Source organism: Podarcis tiliguerta (assembly GCF_965153285.1).
Source record: "Podarcis tiliguerta genome assembly, chromosome: 8".
Lineage (NCBI taxonomy): Eukaryota > Metazoa > Chordata > Lepidosauria > Squamata > Lacertidae > Podarcis > Podarcis tiliguerta.
The window spans coordinates 79,246,555-79,266,054 of NC_139541.1; the positions used below are offsets into that span (position 1 = coordinate 79,246,555).

Consider the following 19,500-nt stretch of genomic DNA (forward strand, 5'->3'; position numbering starts at 1 on the left):
TTGAGTGGGTAGGAGTTTAGGAAATCTGCCATGAAGATGTTGGCATACTGTGGAGCCATGCAGGTGCCCATTGCTGTAGAGAAACAGATCATCACCAAATTTGAAGTGGTGGTATTTATTTTGTTTTGCTTTGACTATGGCAGACCAACACGGCTACCTACCTGTAACTGCTCTGGGTTGCAATGTGAAGTCACTGCCTCCAATATTAGACCAATGGCCCGTCTCGACCAGAGCTGTCCAGCCTTACTGGCAGCTGCTCTTCCAGGCTCTCAGAGAAAAGAGGTTCCTCCCATCACCTGCCGCTACCTGATCATTTAGCCTGCCAGTGGTGCCACTGGCGAGTAGACCTTTTGCATGCCAACGAGATACTTTTCTACCTTTAAAAAAGGATCCACCGTTTGGGGGGGGGGGCTCAATCTCCAGGCATTGTAACTCACTCTACGTGGGGCTGCCCTTGAGACTGACCCAGAAACTCCAGCGGGTGCAGAATGTCGCGACGAGACTCCTCGAGGGGTCCTTGTCGCAGGATCACATTCACCCGGTGCTATACCAGCTGCACTGGCTCCCGGTGGAGTACAGGATCAGGTTTAAGGTGCTGGTTTTAACCTTTAAAGCCCTATACAGCCTAGGACCCTCGTACCTACGGGACTGCCTCTCCTGGTATGTCCCACGGAGGACCTTACGGTCTTCAAACAAAAACATCTTGGAGGCCACAGGGAGGTTAGGCTGGCCTCTACCAGAGCCAGGGCGTTTTCGGCCGTGGCCCCGATCTGGTGGAACGCTCTTTCGCAAGAGACTAGGGCCCTGCGGGACTTGACATCTTTTCACAGGGCCTGCAAGACGGAGCTGTTCCACCAGGCCTTTGGCCAAGGCGCAGTCTGACCCCCCCTCCTTTGATAATCCTCAAAGAACTCTAGCCCAATGGTTGCCACTAATCTTATTCTGAATTGATTTTAGAATGTATTTTAATTAATTGGTTGTGATTTTATGTGAACTGTGTTACTTTTATTGTTGCTAGCCGCTATGAGCCCGGCTTTGGCTGGGGAGGGCAGGATATACAGTAATTTTTCGCTCTATGAGACGCACCAGACCATAAGACGCACCTAGTTTTTGGAGGGGGAAACCAAGAAAAAAAATATTCTGAATCTCAGAAGCCAGAACAGCAAGAGGGATCGCTGCGCAGCAATCCCTCTTGCTGTTCTGGCTTCTGGGATAGCTGCGCAGCCTGCATTCGCTCCATAAGACACACACACATTCCCCCTTACTTTTTAGGAGGGGAAAAGTGAGTCTTATAGAGCAAAAAATACGGTAAATAAAAAATTATTATTATTATTCCTCAATGCACTCGGCAATCAAGCTGCAGCCTTCCTGCCCGGTGAGATGTCCCTTGTTTTGTGGCTCCGCACTAGATATTGGGGGAGTCTGGGTGTGCCGGCACATCTGCATGCAGAAGGGTCCTATCCTGCGCAAACATAGAGAAGCGGCAGCTGCATTCGGCTGCTGCCCGAAAGGGCCCCCCGCAGAAGCAGCTAGGAGCACACAACCCAGCCGTTTCTGTTAGCCGCCACCCTCTCCCCAGGAATAAAATAAAATAAAAAGGTGGGCCCCCACCTCCGTGACCTCCGAGCCACCCTGCCTGCCGACCCAACAGCACCTCATCAGCATGCAGGCAGCCAGGGAACCGCACTGCCTGATTTGAATACTAAAGGTCAGCACTTCGGGTTAACGTTTCCCACATCGTAATGAATTGGGGGGGGGGGGGGCGGACAGGAGAAAGGGATCAATAAATAATAATGCCGAGCTATCGGCAGGGTCAGGTGCATTCGAAAAGAGCTGCTCCTCATTAAAGATGCACCAGCAAAGGGCAATTTGACTGAAAGAGGCGAGGAAGGCGGAGGAAGATGAAGGAGGGGGCAGCCAGTAATGGGGGGGGGGACACGGAAAGCAGACGGGAGGAAAGGAAATATATTTGCTGCCCCCTCCTGCAGGGTCAAAGACCTCTAAAGAGCCGGGGCTTGTTAGAAACACACCTCTGGCCTGGCTGCTCAATTCTGTACAGCACCTGGCACCGTGTTCCTCAATGGTGACTAGCCACAACAGGGGCGCTCTGCCAATAATAATAATAATAATAATAATAATAATAATAATAATTTATTTATACCCCGCCCATCTGGCTGAGTTTCCCCAGCCACTCTGGGCAGCTTCCAATCAAGTGTTAAAAACAATACAGCATTAAATATTAAAAACTTCCTTAACAGGGCTGCCTTCAGATGTCTTTTAAAGAGAAGATAGCTGCTTATTTCCTTCACATCTGAAGGGAGGGCGTTCCACAGGGCGGGCGCCACCACCGAGAAGGCCTTCTGCCTGGTTCCCCGCAACCTCACTTCTCGCAATGAGGGAACCGCCAGAAGGCCCTTGGAGCTTCCATGGTTGAAGGCGGCAATGCTTCTGAAAGCCCCTTGCAGGAGGGAAGAGGGATCTTGTGTTCGAATCCTGCTTGAAGGGTTTCCCAGAAGCATCTGGTTGGCTGGTGTGAGAACAGGGTGCTGGACTCCCTGGCCTAATCCAGGAGGCGCTTCTTATGTTCTTAAGGATGCCTCTCCGCAGCAGGAAGACCGCCACAATAGATTGCCAACGGAGGTGAAAAGAGGCGATGCATCTGAGCAACACATCCTGCTTGCATTGTCTTGAATGAGCTGATGGGTTGAGGACCAGAGAGCAAATGGCTGGGCCAAAACTGGCCCAAGACGTTTTGCTGCCAGAGGCAAATGCCCAGATCACAAACACACTCCCTCTTCTGTGTGCAGAGTCCGACCGGACTGGGAGTTGCCTCCGACTTCAGCTCTGCCAAGCATCCTCTTCTGCACCTGAGGGCAGCAGGGTAGCTTAAGAGATGCAGAAACAACCTTGTGTCGCACACAACTGTTCCCTCCAACGCCTTCAACCAAGCAAGTGCTGCCTGAAGCGGCCGCCTCCCACTGCCTAACGGTTGGGCCGGCCCCAAGGAGCTGAAGGACCACGTTAGCCAGGCTCAGCCTTAAAGCCGTGGTGTAGGTTTGTTTGTTTTTAAATGTAAAGGCTGAGAAAGGCAGGAATTTGGGGGGGCAGAGTGGGTGGGATTCAAGGGAGGCACAGAGATGACGGAGAGGCGTTTCCAGTGCATTTGAAGCTCCGGTTTGAAGAGAGGAGAAGAATTCAGGGATGCACAAGACCCAGGCAAACCGACTCCATTCCAGACCCAGTAGAATCATAGAATCATAGAGTTGGAAGAGACCACAAGGGCCATCGAGTCCAACCCCCTGCCAAGCAGGAAACACCATCAGAGCACTCCTGACATATGGTTGTCAAGCCTCTGCTTAAAGACCTCCAAAGAAGGAGACTCCACCACACTCCTTGGCAGCAAATTCCACTGTCAAACAGCTCTTACTGTCAGGAAGTTCTTCCTAATGTTTAGGTGGAATCTTCTTTCTTGTAGTTTGGATCCATTGCTCCGTGTCCGCTTGTCTGGAGCAGCAGAAAACAACCTTTCTCCCTCCTCTATGTGACATCCTTTTATATATTTGAACATGGCTATCAGATCACCCCTTAACCTCCTCTTCTCCAGGCTAAACATGCCCAGCTCCCTTAACCGTTCCTCATAAGGCATCGTTTCCAGGCCTTTGACCATTTTGGTCGCCCTCCTCTGGACACGTTCCAGTTTGTCAGTGTCCTTCTTGAGTATGAGAAGGAGCTGCCCAGTAGAGTCCTGATGAAATTTAGAGTGGGATGCAAGAGTCACCTTCCTTCTGCACACACACACACACACACACACACACACACAGAGGGGGGGGGGTACCTGTCTTCTTTTCCTCTCACCCCCCCCCCCCGCCAGTCCCCTCTGCCTTTCTCCTCCGGCCTCCGGCAAGGTCTTCTCCATCACAATTTAATGCTATATCAAAGGCTGCCTTCTCCTTGCCCGGGGTTTGCTCCAGTCTGGAATCTTTGCCAGAGAACAGGTTGAAAGTGCCCAGTTTGTAAGTGGGGGCCTCGGGGAGCAAAAATCAGCTTGAAAAGCGGAGCAGTCGCCTTGTCTCTCCCCGCCTCCCCCCTCGCCCCACAGCTGTTCTCAGGCACACCCCAACCAGATTGCAGGGAGTTGAGGGGGAGTGGGGAGAGAAGGAAAGCGCAGGAAGGAAGCCACCCGAAGAAAGAAGGAGTGGGTGGGGATGAACCAGACTCAATATTCGTTATTTACAATGGCTTCCCCATAATTATTCCGTGTACACTGAAAAAATCCTGAATTCCAGACAATCGGGAGGTGTGTTTTGGCTGGCAGGGTCTCTCAAGATCTTCCCAGCAGATTATTCCCAGGACCAAAATAGGAATATGCCCCGTGCACATGGGCCTTCGTTCTGCCACCCTTCCCTGCATGGGGGCAGATAAGGCCTGATTCTGACCCAGTTGCCTCCATGGTATTTTTTCCGGAGAAAAGCAACCCACACCGTTTCGCAGCCAGCATGAAGTCCGAACGGCGCTGGAAGCTCTTGGCCTCCGTTCAAAACTCTTGTTTGAAGAGTTTGGTTCCTGGCAGGTAAGAGCAAAGGATTTTCTGCTGCTCCAGAGAAGGGGACACGGAGCAATGGATCCAAACTACAAGAAAGAAGATTCCACCTAAACATTAGGAAGAACTTCCTGACAGTAAGAGCTGTTTGACAGTGGAATTTGCTGCCAAGGAGTGTGGTGGAGTCTCCTTCTTTGGAGGTCTTTAAGCAGAGGCTTGACAACCATATGTCAGGAGTGCTCTGATGGCGTTTCCTGCTTGGCAGGGGGTTGGACTCGATGGCCCTTGTGGTCTCTTCCAACTCTATGATTCTGGGGGCTGGAACGCGGCCGCCTAAATTCCAGCACCTGAGTTGGGTTTGTGGCAAACAAGCGGGGTTCAGATGCCAACTCTGGGAGGTGGGTGGCACAAAAGCCAGATTTCCCCTAGGATGAACTGGGTCTTCTTCGCTCGAGGCGCCCAACCCCTTCTCTGCCTCAGTTTCCCTTCCTGCATAGCTGGAATCCTCGGGAATAAGAGGAATCAGTTGCCAGCATCCTCTTTCTCCTCCTCTGAAAGGGAGATGTGCTGATGGAACGAGGCAGCTGTCACTCACGCTGCAACAAACTGCCATTCCTGGGCCCGGCGCCAGCCGACTGACACCTCCTAACAACAGGGCTCTCCGCTGGGGGGGGGGGCTGGTCCCTTGCCTCCCCTTACCCCTTCATCCAGCTCTAATTGCTTAAGGGGAAATGGAAAGTTGAAAGGCAAAAGAGGTCTCGTTCGGCACTGCGCGGAGCGAAATTGGCGCTATTGATTGGTCGGGGCCGGAGCACGTTCCCCTCTGCTGATATTCAAATCCCGCCGCCAGCCCCCTGCTTTCACATTCTTGCCTTGTTGTCAAGGTGAAAATGAAAAATAAGAAAGCTTAAAAAGAAGAGGGGAAGCTTGCGGGGTGTTATGTTGAGCGTCGAGCGACTTTCGTGCGCAGGAAACGGGGCTTGCCTCTCAGGAGAAATGGCCGTGGTCGTTTTACGATTGGCTTTATGAATCTACAGCTCTTCAGTTGCTTTTATGGATGATTCCTTCACAAGAGGCTGGGGGGGGGGGGAGTGAAGACTTGGTTGCAACCTTTCGTCTCTGTCCCAGGGTCGTGCCATCGACTGTGCTCACAAACCGGCTCCTTTTGCTGCCGGCTCCCCGGGAGCAAAGTTCCCTTCTCAGCTGTTTGCTACAAGAGATCTGAAACTCGAAGAGCCAGGCTCGCTTTCTCCCCTCCTCCCTCCTCCTCGCCTTTTCCTTTCGTGCCACATATTTTCAGGCTGCAAGCTGTGGGAGGTGCGGGGTCCTTTTCGGCCGAAGGGCCGAACAAAAAACGCTTTAAACAAACGCGTAAATGACACTTAGTGGAATCAGCTTGCCACTCCCAAAAAAACCTGCAGTTTGGGACAATGCAAAAATCAAAAATTGCTTACTGCTGCGAGGTCGCTCAGCAAGCAGCGTGGCACCTGGGACAACAGTGGGAGTCCCGGCAATGGCAGGCAGATGTTTTTGAGGGTACAAATAGGGACACGGGTGGCACAGGTGGCGCTGTGGGTTAAACCACAGAGCCTAGGACTTGCCGACCAGAAGGTCAGCGGTTCGAATCCCCACGACAGGGTGAGCTCCCGTTGCTCGGTGCCTGCTCCTGCCAACCTAGCAGTTCGAAAGCACACCAGTGCAAGTAGATAAATAGGTACCGCTCCGGCAGGAAGGCAAACGGTGTTTCTGTGCACTGCTCTGTTTCGCCAGAAGCGGCTTAGTCATGCTAGCCACATGACCCAGAAGCTGTACGCCGGCTCCCTCGGCCAATAAAGCGAGATGAGCGCCGCAACCCCAGAGTCGGCCACAACTGGACCTAATGGTCAGGGGTCCCTTTACCTTTACCTTCCCTTAGGGCAAACCACCTTTAACCGGGTGCTTTGCAAGGAAGATGCAGGCTGGGTGTGTGGAATCTGGGTTTTACAATTTGCTCCTAACTTCCTCCTCCCCAAGGTCTCCTGGAAAACATGCGCGTGGTGGGATATGGCGGGGGGACGACAACGCTCTTCTCCCTCTCTCCTAGCTGCAACCCATCAATCGCAGCTCAGAAGGAAGGCCGATCATCAATTATCAGACAAAGCATGTTTAAATTGCATCGTTTGTAGCAGAGATAATTACCACGATTAATTATTCATGCGGCAAGGACTGTGTGAAGTGTTTATTGGGGGGGGGGGGGACTGGAAATCGGCAGGCCAGGAAGGGGAGCGATGTTCTCTGTTGGGAGGTGGGACCCGGAACGCTAAAAAGCACGGGGAGAGCACACCTCGCCAGGAGGCAAAGGGTGACGCTGGGGCCGGGGCGTAGTCTTCGGCTCAGAAGTTTCTCATGCAGCCAGGCCCAAGGAAACATCCTGTGGAACTTGGGAGCTCGCACTCTGAAGCTTGAGCACACAAAGGCAGCCCAATTTAAGGGAGATAAGAGAGATAGAAAGGCCCCAATGCACCACACTCTCATGGATCAAAGAACTATAGTGTTGGAAGGGAACCCTGAATGCCATCTAGTCCAACCCCCTGCAACGCAAGAATATGAAGCTGTCCCTTACAGGGATCACAGACATACATCTGAAGGCAGCCCTGTTTAGGGAAGTTTTTAATGACTGGTGTTTTATTGCATTTTTAATCTTTGTTGGAAGCCGCCCAGAGTGGCTGGGGAAACCCAGCCAGATGGGTGGGGTAGAAATAAATAATAATAATCATCATCATCATCATCCTTGCGAAACTAAGGGCATTTCCAAACCGCCCAGTTTGTTGGGCATTCATCCATATTGGTTTGCAGGGAGATCCGCTACATTGGCTATTTAATGAGCAATCATTCTGATTTCTTTGCAAGCGGAGAGTTAAACTGCTGCTGCATCAGAGCAAGCATTATCCCACTCTTTCCCATGCACCTGCCTTTAGGCGTCATTCTGGGTAGCTGAGATCATATCTCACTGCATTTTAGAAATTCTATTCGTATGTATACATTTTTTTGTCAGATTAAAGTTGCCTTCTTACTCACTGTACACATTTCAGCAGCGTTTTATTGTCCATTTTGGGGGGCTCTTGCCCAATCCTGTTCACTCTCCCAGAATCACTTGTGGAGTCCTAGATCTCTGGCCACCAGATGTTTTTGAGCGCAACTGTGCTGGCTGGGGCGGATGAGAATTGCCGTCCAAAACAGCTGGAGGGCACCAGGTTGACAAAGGCTGCTCTAGCACGTCTGGTTTCAACCTCCTAAGCTAAACAAGTCAACTTCCTTTATGCATGGGCAAAAAGGACTGTCCTCATGAGGACTACACACCTGCACGCTCTCTCTCTCTCTCTCCCTATTAAAATGGCAGAAGAGGTTCTCAGAAGTCTGCTCCCAGCTATGCATGCTTAGAGAATACCATAGTAAGCAAATTATGGGTTGGCTGCAACCATTCCTGCCCATTCCAGCTGCCCAACGGTACCTGGCTGCAGCCCGCAAAGTATTTGGGAGCCTGCAGATTCTCCACCTTGCAGACGCTGCAGAGAATAATCTTGCCTGTTCCCAGCGCAACCCCCACCCGGCTGCATAATACTCATGCGCTATACATCTGGCCGCATGAGTGGGGTTTTCCCCCCTCTTTTATTTCCAGTCTGTGCATGTATTATTCACGTTTTAGCACACAGCTCACACAGCTCCTACCTGCGAGAGCCCAAGGTAAATAGACACCGTCTCGGAGATGTAAAGGAATTTTCCCTCCTGGTTCAGTGCAAACACAAACCCATCCAGAGACTGTGGAGAGAGAGAGAACACAGAAACAACATTTATATTATATAGATGTGTTTCCCCAGCCCCCACTCCAAATAATACAGGCTGGTGCTTTTGCCAAGCAGAGGGGGGAAAGGTGGAAAGAAAGTTACGTGTCACACCAACGCAGCTAGTCCAGGTGTAGGGAAGATTCCAAAATTATTATTATGATTTTAGTTATTAGATTTGTATTCTGCCCTTCATCTGAAGATCACAGCATGGTTCACAGCATAAAACCTTGCTACAAAACTCCCAGGGCATTACGTCATAGGGACTAGAAACTCTACCGCAAATCAAACCTTGGTAAATCCAGTTCCTAATTTGGTTTAGTGCCCAAACAGATCCAGGGTAGCAACCCAATGCACTAAAAATAGGGCAGCAGGCTTTAAAACGATTGATCAGCGCAGATATTAGCTGCAGCTTAAAATGAGCCCATTGATTAATTAATGGGTAAGACTGGATCTCGCCAGCTTCCAAGCTGGATGGCGAACAAAAAATTGCAGAAGGCCTTTTCCTTCCTTCCTTTTTTTTTTTTTAAAAAAAATATATATAAACTGTTATCTGCCTCACATTCAAAGATGGGGAGGGGTCCCTCTCCTCCTCCAGGGATGATTTTGCAACATGCAAACAGTGTTAGAAACTCAGCAATATAAGCCAGCCTCTAAATGGCACCTTAAACCTAGGTTGCGGTGGCCACAAAGGAATATCTACTTGCAAGGGGTTTGGACTAGATGATTCTCAGGGTCCCTTCCAAAGCTACCATTTTACAATTCTATGATCTCTGCTACATAGCTTGGCTGTAGCTTGCTCTTACAACAATTCACTTGTCCCTGTATGCAAGGAGTAGAGACACACGCCATGGAAACGGAACTGGTATTAACTTTAATACCAGTTCCATTTCCATGGGATGTGAAGGAAATCAGCCCTGAGTGCTCACTGGAAGGACAAATCCTGAAGCTGAGGTTCCAATACTTTGGCCACCTCATGAGAAGAGAAGACTCCCTGGAAAAGACCCTGATGCTGGGAAAGATGGAGGACACAAGGAGAAGGGAACGACAGAGGACGAGATGGTTGGACAGTGTTCTTCTTGAAGCTACCAGCATGAGTTTGACCAAACTGCGGGAGGCAGTGGAAGACAGGAGTGCCTGGCGTGCTCTGGTCCAGGGGGACACGAAGAGTCGGACACGACTAAACGACTAAACAACAACAACATAGACTAAGGCAGAGGTTTTTAAACTGTGGTGGTCAGCCTGGCACCCAGCAATCTCCACGCATCCCCAACTGGACCCGCACCAGTAGCAAAACGCACCTGACGCCCTGGGGGATTTTGAACACTGCAAATATGCAAACATATTTAAGTTCAGATCAAGTAAGCAAAATGGGGGTGGGGATAAATTAATTTACAACAGGAAGCACCTTCAGATTGGCTGGCAGCCCATGTTAAAGACGTACCGTACTTTTCCGTGCATAAGACGAGTTGTTTTTTTACTCCAAAATAGTGTTAAAAAATGGGGGGTTGTCTTATACACGGAGCGTGGGTAGGGAGGACATGTGACTGCCACGAGCTGCAGATTGTCATAGGCAATTTGCCTGGCGATTGGTGGCTGTGGCAAAGGCTGGTTTGTATTGGCTGGTGCTGCAGCAATTGTGCATGTGATTGCCAGCCACTGCTGGAGATCGGGCAGCCGCTTTTTGGCTTCTGCAATGCGAGCGATTGTCAGTGCCTATCCGTTGGGTTAGTGATTTACTGCATCCCCCCATCTCCCCCTGAAAAGCTCTGGGCAATCCTCCCCCCGAAAAAAGATCAACAAGTAGGGGGCGTGTTATACAAGGAAAAATAAGGTATGTGCAGAAAACCTGGCAATGGCAGGCTATGAAGTTAAGCTGTTGCCTTGCACAGAGACAAATCATTGGCCCTTCTAGCTAGGCTTGAGCTGCTCGGGCCGGCAGCGACTCTCCAGGCGCAGGGCTCTTCCACAACTTTCCCATCCCCCACAGATTGCTTTTCATGAGGACTGAACCTGTGAGCTCCTGCAGACAAGATATGCGCTCCACCATTGAGTTAGGGACTCCTCTAGAACCAGGTTAGTAGGCACGTCACGGGCTGTTTCTGATTTCCCTCTCCCACTTCTGACTCCCAGGCTTCACCCCCCAAAGATGAAGTCAGGCACCAATCTGCATGTGATGAAGTGGACTCTCATTCACGGAAGCTTGTTAAACTACAATAAATGCGCCCGTTGTTAAGGTGCCACAAGGCCCTTTGTCGCTTCTGCCAAAACAGGCGGCATGGCAAGACCCTGGGAACACAATTTGCTATAGAAGACGTACCCCACAAAATAGCTGCTTGCAAGGCCTGGGCAACATCAAGACTAGAGCCAGTCAATACCAAAGAACCAAAAGTCACCCAAAGCAGTCCTGGAATTAAGACTTCCTAAGAATATTAGGAAGTGAGAGCTGGACCATCAAGAAGGCTGATCGCCGAAGAATTGATGCTTTTGAATTCTGGTGCTGGAGGAGACTCTTGAGAGTCCCGGGGACTGCAAGAAGATCAAACCGATCCATTCTGAAGAAAATCAGCCCTGAGTGCTCACTGGAAGGACAGATCCTGAAGCTGAGGCTCCAATACTTTGACCACCTTCATGAGAAGAGAAGACTCCCTGGAAAAGACCCTGATGCTGGGAAAGATGGAGGGCACAAGGAGAAGGGGACGACAGAGGACGAGATGTTTGGACAGTGTTCTCGAAGCTACCAGCATGAGTTTGACCAAACTGTGGGAGGCAGTGGAAGACAGGAGTGCCTGGCGTGTTCTGGTCCAGGGGGTCACAAAGAGTCAGACACGACTAAACAACAACAAGAATATTAGGGTTCGTTTTCAGCAAAAAGGCATTCGTAAACCTCATCATAGCGAAGGCAGGCTCGGAAGAGAAAGAACAGCGGTTGTCGGTATATCCTGAGACCCTTACTCTCAGGGTTGTGGGTTCAAGCCCTACGTTGGGCAAAAATATTCTTTTTGGTTGTTTCCTTCCAACTCTGTGTCAACCAACCCATCTCAAACCTTTACTGGCATATAGATGAGGTTCCAAAAGGTTCAGCACTATAAAAGCGCAGCAGTATCTGCATCTAACAATTAAAATACTGTGACGTTTGCGAATCCTCACTGCGTGTTGCAGAAACCTGGCTGCTATCTCCACCTTATCCCCATGCTGAGTAAACATTAGGAAGACTACCTTGCAATCGTCCGATGGCCACTACCTGCTAATTAACCAGCTGATTAATGAACACAAATTGAACTGTCTGATACAAAGGGCAGGGCAAAAGAACGAGGGTTCTATAAAGTCTCAGAAGCCAGGGGGGTTGCCAAATAAGATATTCAGTGTTCTGGGGGGGGGGGGCTTAAGACCCTGAACAGCTCCTGCCCATCGATAGCTACCCGCCACTCAGGCTATGTCCAGTACCGACTGCCAGAGGCAGAATGCCCCTGGATACCAGCTGCTGGAAATCACAAGCCGGGAGAGTCCTGGTGCAGCGAGGTCCAGCTCAAAGGTTTCCCATGTGGGTATTTGGTTGGCCACTGTGAGAACAGGATACTGGATTGAATAGGGTCCCTGGCCTGGTTCGGAAGAGCTCCCTCTTACGCTCTGGTGCTGGCAGGAGCAAGATAAAACAGTTGCTAAAAACCAAAAGCAGGGCCTTTTCTGCAGTGGCTCCCCATTTGTGGAATGCTCTCCCCAGAGGAGTTCGCCTGGCGCCTTCATTATATGCCTTTAGGCGCCAGGTGAAAATGTTCGTCTTCAGCCAGGTCTTTGGCTAACATCCTATATCCTGTTAAATGTGTTTGTTGGGAGGGTTCTTTTGTTTGCTTGTTTTTATTATGCATTTTGTATGTATTTTAATCTCGCATTTTCATGCTGTGAACAGCCTTGAGATCTACAGAGCCAAGAGCAGAGCACCTATTTGATAAATGAAAATAAATAACGAGAAAGCCTTGCAAATCTGCTTTATTCCCACAGGGTCACAGAGCCTAGCCTCTCTCTGGTCAGGGTTTGGGTTACCTTGACACAGAGTTTTGACAGAGAGCTTTTGTGGGCGTGTTTTTCTTTTAAAGCTCAGAATACACCTTGCATCCCGATAGACCTCTGGCTTCAGAAACAGATTTGAAACTAGATTTGTCTACTTTGCTTTTAAAGCCACCCAGAGTTGGTGGCAATCTTTACCTCTTGGGGGAGCGAATTAACCCTGTGTCGTGCAAAGAAATACCATATTTTTCTCTCTATAAGATGCACCAGACCATCAGACGCACCTAATTTTTGGAGGAGGAAAACAAGAAAAAATATATTCTGAATCCCAGAAGCCAGAACAGCAAGAGGGATCGCTGCGCAGCGAAAGCAGCGATCTCTCTTGCTGTTCTGGCTTCTGGGATAGCTGCGCAGCCTGCACTCGCTCCATAAGACGCACACACATTTCCCCTTACTTTTTAGGAGGGAAAAAAGTGTGTCTTATAGAGCGAAAAATACAGTAACTTATTTTGCCTGCCCTGAAGCTTATAGCATTCGGCTTTGTTGGCCGACTCCAGATTGCAGAAAAGGCCCTGTTTTTGGTTTTTACCATGATGATGAGGACAACTTCCTTTCCGCTTTCTCCAAATTGAGCATAAATTTTATGCACCTCCATGTGTATTTAAGATCTGCACAGCGCCTAAAGAGGCACCTAGAAGCAGCTGTTTAAAAGTGCAGGAACATCTGGAAATTCCCTAGGCAAAGAGGAGAGGAGGCAGCAAACCCGCTCCGCAAAATAAGGAGCAAGAATGCCCTGGATATTTGTGCTGAGCAAAGACCAGACAGAGAGAGCGCGCAACCTCTTCAGGGTTCATCCAGGGAGGAGAGCCGAATAAGGCCGAGAGGGGGAGGGGAGAAGAGCCACAGCCAAAAGTTTTTTCTCCCCTTTGCTTTTTCACCCCCCACTCCAAACTGTTCCAGAAAACAGGAAGCTGCTCCCCAAGGAGACACAGGACGGAAGCCTCAGACCTCCCCTTTGAATCTCCCCATGGCAAATGTTAGCAAACGCCAAAAAATGCCCCGTTTTCGGGTCCCCGGCCAAATCCCTTTAAAGCTGGATGATGATGTCCTCTCCTAAGGCAACGTTTGAAGCAGTTTACGAAACCGGTCCCAGGGCAGTTGGGCAGAAACGACTCTGCGAGCTCCAAAGGGAGTTCTTTGGGGGCGCAACGCTGAGTTCGCCCTCCTTTCGTTTTGCAAAGTCCGGGCGATAAATCCCTGTAAGGAGGGATGAATGTTAACCTGCCCCCTCTGTGGCTGCAACAATGCCCAGGGCTGGAAAGAGGGATCGGGGCCAAAGCCGTCGCCACTCCCAGGGCCAAAGGACATGTTATATGCCAACTTGTGTACTGGTCCCAGGGGGATGTGGGGTGGGGTGGGGGAGCGGATTTGAAGCATGGAAGTGGCTGATGTAACCCTTTCCTCACCTTCTTTGCCCTAAACTCAAAATCAGCTGCTTCCCCCCCCCCCCAGGTTCAAAAGACATTATTTACCCTCAAGACATCGATTCCATAGAACGTATTTTGTTGCATTGTGCAAAATATGAGCAAGCCAGGGCTGAACTGATACTACCCTTGCTGGTACCTTCCCCAGGAAAATCAGAGGCTCACTATGTCAGGTTCCTATTGAAAGACCGGACAAATGCTAGAACATTAGCAGTGGCAAAGTTTTTATCGGTGGTTGCAAGAACAAATAATCCCTATATTCTGAACAAAATGCTTGTTTAACCTGGAGGTAGGCTGTCTGAATTGTGCATTGCTTTGTAATGATTTGTTGGGTCTCTGGACCGTAATAAAGATTGATGATGATTTACCCTCACAAGCATGCATTTAAAAAGCTGGAAATGGGGAGTCATCGCCATTTGCAAAGGAAGAAGTTAAGCACCCTACTTTGCTTCTCCACTCTAGATTTCCTGTTCCCGAAGAAACTTCTCAATCAAAATAAACAGTGAGGAGGGGGAGTCTGTTAGCGCACAACACATTTGCCTTTGAAACGTAGTTTCGCTCTGAAAGGAAGTTTAAACAAGCAGAAGTTTGGCAAGATTTCTAGTCCATATGATTGCCAGGATAAGCTAGAGGATGAACCAGCAGCGCCTAACGAAATCTCTGGAGTCCGGAGAAAGGGGGTTCTCCAACTGGGGTGGGGGTTACCCTGGTGCAAAATTCAGACTTTAGTGCCTCCCAATATTGTTTCACATGGTGACAGCAGTCTCAAAATTAAAAGATGCCTGCTTCTTGGGAGAAAAGCAATGACAAACCTAGACAGCATCTTAAAAAGTAGAGACATCACCTTGCCAACAAAGGTCCGTATAGTTAAAGCTATGGTTTTCCCAGTAGTGATGTATGGAAGTGAGAGCTGGACCATAAAGAAGGCTGATCGCTGCTTTTGAATTATGGTGCTGGAGGAGACTCTTGAGAGTCCCATAGACTGCAAGAAGATCAGACCGCTCCATTCTGAAGGAAATCAGCCCTCAGTGCTCACTAGAAGGACAGATCCTGAAGCTGAGGCTCCAATACTTTGGCCACCTCATGAGAAGAGAAGACTCCCTGGGAAAGACCCTGATGTTGGGAAAGATGGAGGGCACAAGGAGAAGGGGACGGCAGAGGACGAGATGGTTGGACAGTGTTCTCGAAGCTACCAGCATGAGTTTGACCAAACTGCGGGAGGCAGTGGAAGACAGGAGTGCCTGGCGTGCTCTGGTCCATGGGGTCACGAAGAGTCGGACACGACTAAACAACAACAACAACAATATTGCTTCACACCCAAAATAAATCAGATGTGCTTTCACAGTCAGCATCTCTCAGATGAAGTGAGCCACAGACAGTGTCTTGTCCCATAATCAAATAGCTTTGTCTTGCTCTATTCTGCCTATTCAGACCCCACCAGGACTCCTGTGTCCAGTTCTGGGCACCACAGTATAAGAAGGACATTGACAATATGGGGCGTGTGCAATGGAAGGTGACAAAGATGATCAAAGGTCTGGAAACCAAGCCTTATGAGGAGCGGTTGAGGGAGCTGGGTATGTTTAGCCTGGAAAGGAGAGGAGATGTGATAGCCATCTTCAAATATCTCACGTGGAAGATGAAGCAAGCTTGTTTTCTGCTGTTCCGGAGGGTAGAACTCGAATCCATTGCTTTGACTTACAAGTAAGGAGATTCCAACTAAACATCAGGAAGAGCTTTTTGACAGTGAGGGCTGAAGGAGACAGTGGAACAGCCGCCTCCAGGAGGTTGTGGACTCTCCTTCCTTGGAGGTTTTCTAAGCAGGGGTTGGATGAACATCTGTCATGGATGCTTTAGCTGAGATTCTTGCTTTAGCTGAGATTTCTGCTTAGTATACCTGAAGGAGCATCTCCAACCCAATCGTTCTGCCTGGATGTTCCCTCACTGCAAGAAGCTATGCTACAGGGAACCAGGCAGAGGGCCTTCTCGGTAGTGGCGCCCGCCCTGTGGAACGCCCTCCCACCAGATGTCAAAGAGATAAACAACTACCTGATATTTAGAAGACATCTGAAGGCAGCCCTGTTCAGCGAAGTTTTTAATGTGTGACATTTTAATGTATTTTTAATCTTAGTGGGAAGACGCCCAGAGTGGCTGGGGAAACCCAGCCAGATGGGCAGGGTACAAATAACAAAATAATAATAATAATAATAATAATAATAATAATAATAATAATTATTATTATTATTATTATTGCAGGGGGTGGACTAGATGACCGTTGGCGTCCCTCCCAGCTCTACAATTCAACGATTCTATGAGTCTCCTCCCCAAAAATAAAATTTCTGGAGCTTGCACTACCAGATTCCCTGTCCTGAGGCATTGGGGCTCCTCTTAGCCCCCCGATCTCTCACCCCCTGCCTCTCTCCCAAGGCCTGCCCTGCAGCAACAATGCCTCTTTATACCAACGGGATATATTCGCACAATTACGACGTTCCCCCCACGAAGGAGCCTGGGTGGTGAGGAGGGGGAGAGGAAGGGAGAGAGGAGAGGAGAGAGAGCGAGAGAAAGAAATAGCAGGAGATGAATGGAAACGACAGCCACGTTAACGTTCCAGCACGTTAATTACTGCTGACAGATAAAATTGCTTTTTTTATCATCATCAAGTGGTTTCGATGTGCCGGCCGGAGGTCATTGCTGTGGCAATTAAATGGTTGACACCACATGACGGGGACGTCTCTGCGGGGGCGGGGGGGGGGGCTGGCTGCAAACAGGGAGGAAGAGAGGTATGCATGGATCAATCCCTAGATTTCTTTTTGCCAGACTTTCAGCACATGCACATCAAGAAAAACACGCTTGGCGCAGGTAGCAAAAGTAGCAGAAGCAGGGGAAGAGCAGTTTGAGAGAGACAGAGAGCCACAGCGTAGGCTGCAGGTTCTGGGGGCCCCTCACTGGGATAAGGAGCTCTCTGTGGGTCCCCTGCCCCCCACATCAGTGGACCAACCTCCCCGCAGCACTTCTCACCAGCTACTGAGCAAGCAGGCCGCACTGACTCCAGACTCTGCTTTTCCCCTAAGAACACAGGCAGCTACAGGTACATATATTCATTCATTCAGACTTTATTGGCATAATGGGTACAGACCACTGGGTTCCATCCTGCTCTGTACTGCCTAAACTGGCTGGCAGCAGTGTCTGTCTGGGGTTTGGGGCATGAACCTGGCTGGCAGCGTCACCTGAAGAATCCGTGACCGTGGCGAGCTCCCGTTGCTCTGTCTCGGCTCCTGCCAACCTAGCAGTTCTAAAGCACACCAGTGCAAGTAGATAAATAGGTACCACTGCGGCGGGAAGGTAAACGGCGTTTCCATGCGCTCTGGTTTCCGTTGTGCCAGAAACAGTTTAGTCCTGCCGGCCACATGACCCGGAAAGCTGTCCGTGGACAAACGCCGGCTGCCTCGGCCTGAAAGCAAGATGAGCACCACAACCCCAGAGTCGCCTTTGGCTGGACTTAACTTTTTAACTTTTTTTTACTTTTACCTACCAGGGATCAAACGGCGTTCAAGGTCCCTGAGCCACGGGCCATGCCGGCTGGGGCAGATGGAAGCGGCAGGCCAAGGCAACCAAGAGCCCCCAGGCCAGTGTGGTGTAGTGGTTAAGAGCGGTGGACTCCTAATCTGGGGAACCGGGTTCGCGTCTCCACTCCTCCACATGCAGCTTCTGGGTGACCTTGGGCCAGTCACACTTCTTTGAAGTCTCTCAGCCCCACTCCCCTCACAGAGTGTTTGTTGTGGGGGAGGAAGGGAAAGGAGAATGTTGGCCGCTTTGAGACTCCTTGAAGGGAGTGAAAGGCGGGATATCAAATCCAAACTCTTCTACTCTTCTTCCCAGGCATGAGGATGGAGGGATTGTGCCAAAGACTTCACAGGAAACAGGGGCTTCAAGGAAGGGTTGGAAGAGCTGGGAGGAGAGGTCTCCTGAAGCAATATTTTCCCATCCAGCAGGTAAGAAGCTGCAGTACCACGGACAGCTCCAAACAGGCAACTTGCTCAGCAGAGTCTGAGAGCACAGAAATCTCTCTCTCTCCCAGGCTCTGGGCCCTGGCAAATCCTTAAAAGACAAACCACTGAGAAGCTTCGTTTGTGTCATGAACTGGCAGGACAACAGGAAGGAGAAAGAGGATCTGGATGAGGGGTGTAGGACTTGGGGCACAAGGGGGCAAGCTGGGAGGTGGGGAAGGAGCGGTTGGTGTAGGAAACTACTCATGGGGTGATGGAGAATGACAAGGGGATGGAGGCCAGTGCACAGGACCCAGAGCCAGAGCAGCCCCTGTCTCCATGAACACAAAGGGCTCTGAGGCATAGGGAGAAGCAGCAGGTGGGGCGCTCTAAGAGGCTGAGGCAGTCAAGGACCCACAGGCCAGCTCACCAGCTGAGCAATGCAGCTGGCTAGCTCTGGGAGGAAGTCTTGATGGATTCTAGGCAGGTGTTTTGAGGATGCAACAAGGAAGCAGCAAGGGGAAAGGATAGAGGAGCAGAAAGATGGGTGGGTCAAGCCCATGGGGGTCCTGGAATGTAGGAAGATAAGAAGAAGCCTGCTGGATCAAACCCATGGCCCATCTAGTCCAGCATCCAGTTCTCACAGCGGCCAACTAGATGCCTGTGGGATCTAAGCACAAGAACCCTCTCCTGTGGTTTCCAGCAACTAGGATTCAGAATTATTGCTGCCTCCAAACATGGAAGCAGAGGATTGCTGTTTGTGGCTCGTAGCCATCGATAGTCTTATTCTCCTCTGTGAATCTGTCCAATCCTCTTCTGAAGCCATCTAAGCTGGGACACGGATGGCGCTGTGGGTTAAACCACAGAGCCTAGGACTTGCTGATCAGAAGGTCGGTGGTTCGAATCCCCGCAATGGGATGAGCTCCCGTTGCTCAGTCCCTGCTCCTGCCAACCTAGCAGTTCGAAAGCACCTCAAAGTGCAAGTAGATAAATAGGCACCGCTCCAGCGGGAAGGTAAACGGCATTTCTGTGCGCTGCTCTGGTTCGCCAGAAGCGGCTCAGTCATGCTGGCCACATGACCCGGAAGCTGCATGCCGGCTCCCTCGGCCAGTAAAGCGAGATGAGCACCGTAACCCCAGAGTCGGTCACGACTGGACCTAACGGTCAGGGGTCCCTTTACCTTTACCTTAAGCTGGTGGCCGTTGCTACTTCTGATTTCTGATGGCTACAGGATCTGCTTCCTTTCCACAGGGCCTGTAAGACAGAGTTGTTCCGCCTGGCCTTTGGCTTGGAATCAACTTGATCCCCTTCCCCTCTTTCCTTTTTCCTTTCTCCTTCTGCGATGGAACTCCTATTTGGGGACTTCCTTGGCTTTTTTCTGGCCCACGTAGCACCAGTCTGGATAGTTGGCCTTGGTGAAGATTTGACGTTTTCATCCCAAAAAAGTTTTGGATTTGAGTTTCTACTGAAATGAGGCTGCATTTTAATGTTGTATTTTAATCTTGTTTTTAAGTTGTATTTTAATCAATTGTTTTATAGCTGGTGTTAGCTGCCCTGAGCCTGGTCTTGGCTGGAGAGGGTAGGGTATAAATAAATTCTTATTCTTATTCTTATTCTTACTTCTTTCAAGAGCAAGTTCCATGCTCTGACTCTTTGCCAGTGTG

The 19,500-nt window shown here is 50.0% G+C and overlaps 1 protein-coding gene across 4 annotated transcripts in view; it reads right to left on the bottom strand.

Annotated features, from left to right (window-relative positions):
- NPAS1 (neuronal PAS domain protein 1) overlaps positions 1-19,500 on the bottom strand; it is a 96,206-nt gene that overhangs the window by 22,045 nt on the left and 54,661 nt on the right. For all 4 annotated transcript variants that reach the window (XM_083455016.1, XM_083455017.1, XM_083455018.1 and 1 more), the window contains one exon: positions 8,249-8,338. In XM_083455016.1, the coding sequence (XP_083311142.1) occupies positions 8,249-8,338 (90 nt within the window). The remainder of the gene's footprint in view (positions 1-8,248; positions 8,339-19,500) is intronic.